The 7707-nt window shown below is 55.1% G+C and overlaps 1 protein-coding gene across 4 annotated transcripts in view; it reads left to right on the forward strand.

The window, feature by feature from the left end:
• Positions 1–5913: 5913 nt before the first annotated feature.
• LOC105568746 (CREB-binding protein-like) overlaps positions 5914–7707 on the forward strand; it is a 19485-nt gene continuing 17691 nt past the window's right edge. For all 4 annotated transcript variants that reach the window (XM_012024633.1, XM_012024634.1, XM_012024636.1 and 1 more), the window contains exon 1: positions 5914–7095. In XM_012024633.1, the coding sequence (XP_011880023.1) occupies positions 7017–7095 (79 nt within the window). In that variant the 5' untranslated portion in view covers positions 5914–7016. The remainder of the gene's footprint in view (positions 7096–7707) is intronic.

Below are 7707 nucleotides of genomic sequence, written 5' to 3' on the forward strand. Positions count from 1 at the left end.
AGAGAGAGAGAGAGAGAGAGAGAGAGGAGGAGGAGGAGAGAGAGAGAGAGAGAGAAATGTGCCCTCGGGGACCGCGCGACGTACGTGACCAAAGCGATCCCGAGATAAGAGAAAAAAGAAATGACATGGCGCGCGTGCCACTTCACCTTCGCGACCGACGCCGATCGTGCCGGGAGGAGCGGCCGCGCGTGCCGCGGAAACGGCCGCGGGTTCGTCGCGGACGTAATTAATCGGCGGTGATTGACGGGCGACGACGAGCGGGTGGCACGCGCTCGGGAGAAAATCTCGGATCGGATTTCTCAGCGTCCCCCTACGCACTTCTCCCCTTAACTTAATAATCGCACGCTTGTTTTTTCAAATACGATTTCATCCTCGATCCGCCTCGACCGATTTACGCGGACTTCACGGCCGGAGCGCGTTCTAACTTCCGCTTTTCGAGCCCCGACGCGAACGACGCGACGTTTTCGAAGATCCTCTCTGTAACCGCGACGCGCTCGGGAGTTACGCGCTGTCGCGAGGTCAATTGCGCTGGAAATATCGGAGATTATCGCGAAACGTTTTCTCCGCCGAGCCACCGTGTGCGGCAAAAGCGGCGCCGACGACGGGCGACCGCGCGGCTCGCGCTCTCCGGCGACGCGGAGCCGCGCGGCGCGTCCGCGCCGGTCGAGAGCCTCCCTCGCGCCTAGCCGCAACCTCGCTCGCAATTATCGCCTTACGTTACACAAACGCGTTCTAACGTAATGAAGATGAATACGATAATTTTTGATAACGTCAATAATGTGAAAGATCTGGCGCGTCACGTGACGCCGGCTCGGCCAATCGCCGGCGCGGTCTAGAGTCACGGCCGTTGTCGCCGAGCCAGAAGACGACGGCCGACACTCCGGCCCGAGCGTCGAAAAACTCGGCAACGCGGCCGCCATTTTACGTCAGCCGGTGCACGTGCGACCGTGGAGAATCTGACGATCGGTTTTCCCGACTCCGCGAGCGAGCGGGTGCGCGGGGACCGAAGGCTACCGGCGAGCGGACTCGCGTCCGCCGCGCAGTGGCCGCTGTCAACGCGCGGCGATTCGTTAATAGCATAGTATAACTAGTAGGTCCACTCCGTCATTCGTTTCGTTTCGCGTCGACCCCTTCTGCGCATCCGACATTGCTCTGGGCAGACCAATGGGAGAAAAGTTGTACGTGCGATAGTGTGGCTTTGACGAGTACGCGTACACACACATGTCGCTGAATTCTGCCCGGGCGTATGGCAGAATACCACGTGATCGGGACCGCAAAGATCAAAGGGGCCGGCAGAGAGTGGACCTGCTAGTCGTACTATGTTATTAGCAGGGTTGGAAAGTAAAGCAAACGGCGCACGATACTATTTTTCCTACTAGATTGCTTACGAGAACCAATAAGGTTACAGAGTTTAAAGCAAACAGTACACGATACTATTTTTCCTACTGGATTGCTTACGAGAGCGAATCAGGATACAGAGCTTTCGATCAGTGAATCAAAGCTGAGTCCTGATTGGCTCTCGTAAAGCCTGTATCAGACTACGGATTAAGATTGGGATTAGATTGAAATTTGACCAATCACAGTAAAGTTTGCTAATCTCAAGTTTAGTGACCTTTACTCTTATTGGTCAAATTTCAATCTAATCCCAATCTCAATCTGTAGTCTGATACGGGCCTAAGGAATCTAGTAGGAAAAATAGTATCGTGTGCCGTTGGCTTAAGCCTTGTGTCCACGATCCAAGAACTTGGTCAAAGTCAATCAACCTGCAGCTATTCCATAAAAGCTGCAAGGTGATTGGCTACACATTTCTCGAAACTAGAATCTTGGACCAAGTTCTTGGATCGTGGACACAAGGCTTTAAAGCAAACAGTACACGATACTATTTTTCCTACTGGATTGCTTACGAGAGCGAATCAGGATGCAGAGCTTTCGACCAGGTGACTTAAAGCTAAATCCTGATTGGCTCTCATAAGCAATCCAGTAGGAAAAATAGTATCGTGTGCCGCTGGCTTAGGGCCAGTTTCACAAAGGTCGGTTAACTGCTGACGGTTAATTGATTCTCTGTCTCTTCTTAGAGAACAAGATAGAATAAGATAGTTGACTGAACTCTGGTTATCAGTTAACCGACTCTTGTGAAACTGGCCCTTAACTCGTTACTTGTAACGAAGTTACAGTTACAGTTACTTCCTTTTGGTAACTCTAACTTAACTTCGTTACGTATATTAATTAATAAGCTCCTTTGAGATAAATTAATAATTACGATAAGGCGTTAGGAGCATATGACGACATTGTGTTTATAAAAAGATGGAGAGACAAAACACGCATGTTGAATTGTTTTTCAAAATAAATATCGATAAGTTTAATATGTCAAACGTTCCGGCTACTTCGTTACTTTCTCTCCATCTGTAACTGTAACTTAACTCAGTTACATTTTTTCGATAACTAATTTAATAGTTACTTTATATATTTTTTAAACCTCTACAGATCGCGATAGGTCTTGCATTTGCACATAAATGCTTTTATCGGCGCTTTATAATTCAAACGCAGATTTGATATTTTTATTTTCATTGCGAGAAAGTAACTGCGAGGTAACGATTCGTTACTTTTTGAGTAACTCTAACTGTAACGCGTTACTTTTTAGAATTGGTAACTTGTAACTGTAACTAGTTACATTTTTAGCGAAAAAAACTGTAACTAGATACTTTTATAAACTCTTCCAACCGTGGTTAATAGCGAGAAAAGACTCGTCGATCGATGTCGAGTAGACGTCAATTTGATCGACGGTGTCGATTCAACATCGCTTCGAATCATTTCTCACTGGGAAGACTCTCGGACCGTGTGGTTTCATGAACGGACGATGGATCGGATGTGATCCCGTCGAGCGCGTGGCGTCTCTCCGTCGCTCCGGATCTCAAGGAATCGTTTCGTTAGCGAACTGTTAGCGAGAATTCAATTGTCCGTTGCGCGTGCTCGTTCGAAACTTGCGCCTCGTTACATATTTGATTATTTTCGTAGGTTTCGCGCGATATCAATCGATTAGCGGCAATTCGATAGTTACGCGCGATGTAAAGGAACGCGACGGGATGGCTGACTGCCGGTCGGAATATTATCAGCTGCTGGCCGTGAGATTCTGTCTGATTCGCAAAAGTAACGTGGTACGTAATTTCTTCGACGTCGGAAGATTCACTTGAATCGATTCGTCGTGGTCGATTCGTCAAAGTCGGCCTCTTGTAGTTCCAAATCTTTCACCATTAATACTATACCTTTTTGATCAGACAATGTCTAGTTTTGTACGCGTGTATTTTGTGGAGTGGAGATTTTCAGCAAGAGACACGATTAAAAGAACGAATTATTTTATTTTATCTCGACAAACGAGGATGAAATTATTTAATTTTGCTTAATTCTTGACTCCCGGCTTCAATCCGGAGCCGACACGGGTAAAAAGAAAAGAAATTATTTAAAGTGTTACAGCGTGTCATCTGTGGGTCTGTTCTTTATAGCTGAACTGGCCGCATCAGACCTTTCTCCTTCTAACATGGAGAGAAAGGGACAGCTCTAAAGAACAGACCCTATGTTTCTTGCTGGAAAATTACATACACACGTACGTACAACTTCTTCGGAAGCAATAAAATAATATTTTTTAAGGCTAATCGGTATTGAAGAGCGATTCGTCGAACATGGACGAGAGACACGCTAACTACAAGTGCAGCGACAACAGCAACTGCTGGGTATATCTCATCGTAACTCGAGAGCTTGTACCTTTGGATGTAGATACTGTTATGCCAGAGGCATCGGAACCCGCCAAGACTATCTACTTTACAAAGTCATCCGCTGAATAAGGCCCAGTCTACGACGAGTTGTTAGCCAGAAGTCAGAACTATCAGTCCTCCCTTACGGAAAGAGCACTCAAGTTTTGAGCGTTAACGCTCGATTGTCCGAGTCTCCTCTCAAATTTGGGCGTAAACACCCAGATTTAAATACTTACGCGAGTAAATTCGGACAATCGTATGTTGACACTCAAAACCCGAGTGTAAATATTTAAATCTGGGCGTTTACGCCCAGATTTGACCGTAAACTCGGACAATCGAGTGTTGGCGCTCAAAACTTGAGTGTTCGTTCCGCTTTCTGGGTGAAAGAAAAAGGACCGACCCCTACAGTTCCGACTTCGGACCAACGGCTCATTGTCGACTGGGCTTAAGAGTCAACTTGGGACGATGACAGCAGTGATGAATCACACCACGAACATCAGGGCCTACTTTTCACCAAATGTATCCGTCGTGAAACCACCGTGTAACAAACTCCCAACTCCGGCAATAGACGACGTACTTTGGGTAGCTCGGATGTGCATAAATCTGCACCGTCAGATCTCTTACGCGTACAACTTCAGTCGCAATCCTCCATTTCTACCGTATAAGTGGACGTTACGACGTAACACGGAGTACAATAATTCCGATCACGTTGACGCGAAGTTACTCCCTGCGACGTAATTTTGCAAACGGACTTGTAAGAAGAATAACAAAGATGTGTTTGCATACAAGACATGTGTTGCTCCGTTACGTCACCTTCCTCTCCGACAATGCGATAACGGGGCGATAAAGTTCGCCCTACGCCGCGATTAGAAATAAAGATCGCCAGCGCGGGACCCGGTCCGCAACGAGTCGTTAGTCGTCGGTCAGAAGCCGGAGCTACACGCCGGTCCCTTTTCTTCCACCCGGCAAGGAAAAGGATCAACATCTAGCCGCGACTTGGAGCAACCCGTCGTAGACCGGGCCCGAGCCCGGGACCCGAGCGCGACTCGACGGACGCAGGCATAGGGAGAACTCGTGGGCGAGCACGGACTCTCGCGTCTGGTAAAGGGCAGTCACTCGGGCAAAACTTCTGTCATTGCGTGCAATTTTCACACGGGCCTCGTCCCCCCCGGCGGGATCGAAGGCGAGAGGAATCGGAGAGAAAGACGCCGTCCGGGTGGTTGGAAAAAAATGCTCTCGACAGGCAGCTCTGGCGATCCTCGGGGCGCCGCTCGTTCGGTCGCCGCGTCGGCCGGCGCGGCGCGGTCTACGGCTCAGGGTCCTCGCGGCGGGGCTCGCGATCGCGCTCCGGGCTCCGATCACTGCCGGGGAGTCGGAACGGGACGAGCGCGTCGGGTCGGTAAACGGCCATGATCGGCGGCGCTACGGCGCCAGGGCGCCACGGAAGCGAGCGGTGCGCGGCGGAGGCTCGGCCGACAGGCGGCGTGTGCGTAGACGCGGCGTTCCTGTCCCCCGCGAACCCGGCGCCGGCCAATGGCGCGCGGCCGGCGCGTCACGTGACCGGCTCGGCCAATCGCCGGCGCGGTCTAGTGCCACGGCCATTGTCGCCGAGTCAGAAGACGGGGCATATTCTGACAAGCGTAGAAAAACTCGTCAACAGCGGCCGCCATTTTACGTTAGCTAACGTTCGCCGATGCCCGTGCGGTAACGGTGGGCTCCCGCGATCGGTTTTCCCGAGCGAATTTCTGTGGCGGGCACGGGCGGCCGCGAGCGTGCCGATACCCGCGATCGCGTTCGCTTGCTCGCGTCCCGATATCGCGCGCGAGTGCGCGGGGATAAACGCTCATTTCCCGCTGGTCGTTCGCGCGCCCCGTGTGTCGCAGTGTACCGAGGCGAGAGAGAAGAGGAGAGGAAGATGGTACCAGAGGGCCTCGGGAGCGACATCGTCGCCGTGAGCTAGCGCCGTGCGCGCAGCCAGTCGTTTAGCGAGTCGTCGTGCCGAGAGCACGTACGACCGCGGCGATATACATACGATTGTTGTATTTTACGAGGATAGACAAGTGCCGAGGGTGAGGAGGAGAGTGAGAGAGAGAGACAGAGAGCGCGAGAGCGCGCGCGAGAGAGAAAGAGAGAGAGTGAGAGGAAGAAGGAGAGAGTGTGAGCGGGAGCCGAGAGTGAGAGCGGGAGCGCGAGAGATTCGGCGGTGCGTCGGAGCCGCGAGTGCGAGTCGAGGTGAATCGAGACGAGACGAGACGAGGAGGCGCGAGTAAGGTCGCGTCGCGCGCTCATCCGTTTTCCCGCAGCTCGGGGCGGCCGACATTGCCGCCGCCGCCGCCGCCGCCGTCGTCGTCGTCGTCGTCGTCGTCGTCGTCGTAGTCGTCGCCGCCGCCGCCGCCGCCGTCGTCGCCGCCGCCGCCGTCGAACGTCGCTCTCGCTTCCAGCGCGCTGATCTGCCGTCCCGTCCCGCCGGCGACGCGGCGCGGCAGCCGTCGTCCCGTTGTCGTTCGCCGGAGAGGAGGCGAGCGCGAGAGAGCGACAGGGAGCAGCATCAGACATTACTCGTCGCCGTGGTCGCCGTCGCCGTCGCCGCCGTCGTCGCCGTCGCTGCCACGGTGGTGCCGCTGGTGGCCGCTGGTGTTGGTGCGTTGTGCGCGCGTGTGCGTGTTACCTGTTTGCCTGCCCGTGCGCTCGCGGGTTGTGACGCCGGGGGGGTTCGACGTACCCCGATCCCTACGATGCCCAATGGTTGACCGTGCACCCCAGTATGCTACACGGGGACGCTCCACGCGCCGCGGTTCCCATTGTTGTTGTTGTTGTGCGCGCGGGTACGATTGCGGTACGGTGAAATTGTTACGCGGCTCCGCCGGCGGCAGGGGGCGAGTGGTAGCCGTATCATCGTCATCGTCGTCATCATCATCGGCGGGCACATCGTCAACGGTAGGATCGAGAGCGACGGCGAGAGCAGCGGCGCGAGCGCCAGCGATCAGGACGGGGACGGTGGCCTTCTAGTTGAGGAGACAGGCCAACCGGGCATCTACGTCCCAGCTAGCCGCGGTGCCGCGCGGCGCCGTCCGTCTACGGCGCGCGTACGGCCGGACGCGGTCGTGTGCTACCTGTGTGTGCGCGGGCGCGCGCGCGCGCGCCTGCCTGCCCCGCTCGCTGCCGCTCGACAAGGATCAACGAGAGACGGGCGCGAGTGGGAAGGAAGAGCGGAGAGCGAGAGGTTAGGTTATTACGGAAGAAAGATAACAGCCGCGCGGAGGAGCCATGGCCGACCACCTGGTGGACGGGCCTCCGCCGAAGCGGCCCAAGCTCGATCCGTTCCAGGGGACGTCGGACTCGGCGGGTAAGTTGCCCCGCGGATGTATCTCCGCTCCTCCTCGATTCCGCGCGACCTTCCCCCCCCCTTCCTTCCGTCTCTCTACTTCCGATGTTTGTCCTTCCGATCTCTTTCTGCTCGACGACACGGTCCCTTTCTTTCCTTCCTTCCTTCCTTCCGGGAACCGCGACTAACCTTGCGTACGAGTCCGCGGTGCACGCGTACGCCTCTCGCGTGCGTCGCGCACGCATGCACGCGCGCACATATACGTACACATACTACACGCGGCGGAGGAACAGGGATGCCCGGCTTTCGCGGTTTTCGCGAGTCTCCCACGGGCGCAGCTGACCGCCATCGCTGGCCGGTCAGCCAGCCCGCCCGCCGTCTGTTCGCGACGCGACGCGCCGCGTCGCGTCGCGTCGGGTCCCAGGCGTCGCCGAATCTCCCGAGCGAGATCGCGCGACGCGACGCGGCACGCGCGCCGCGCGGTCCGCTGCGCGCCAAGACGCTCGGCGTGCGTCGTCGTTGCCACCGCCGCCGCCGCCGCCACCGCGCCGAGTCGTCGGTCAAGATCGAACGCGGAATTACGCGTTACGGGCGCGCGTTACCTCGCCGCTTCTCTCTCTCTTTCTCTCTCCC

Source organism: Vollenhovia emeryi, unplaced genomic scaffold (assembly GCF_000949405.1).
Source record: "Vollenhovia emeryi isolate VEMERY1.0 unplaced genomic scaffold, V.emery_V1.0 DF939127.1, whole genome shotgun sequence".
Classification (NCBI taxonomy): domain Eukaryota; kingdom Metazoa; phylum Arthropoda; class Insecta; order Hymenoptera; family Formicidae; genus Vollenhovia; species Vollenhovia emeryi.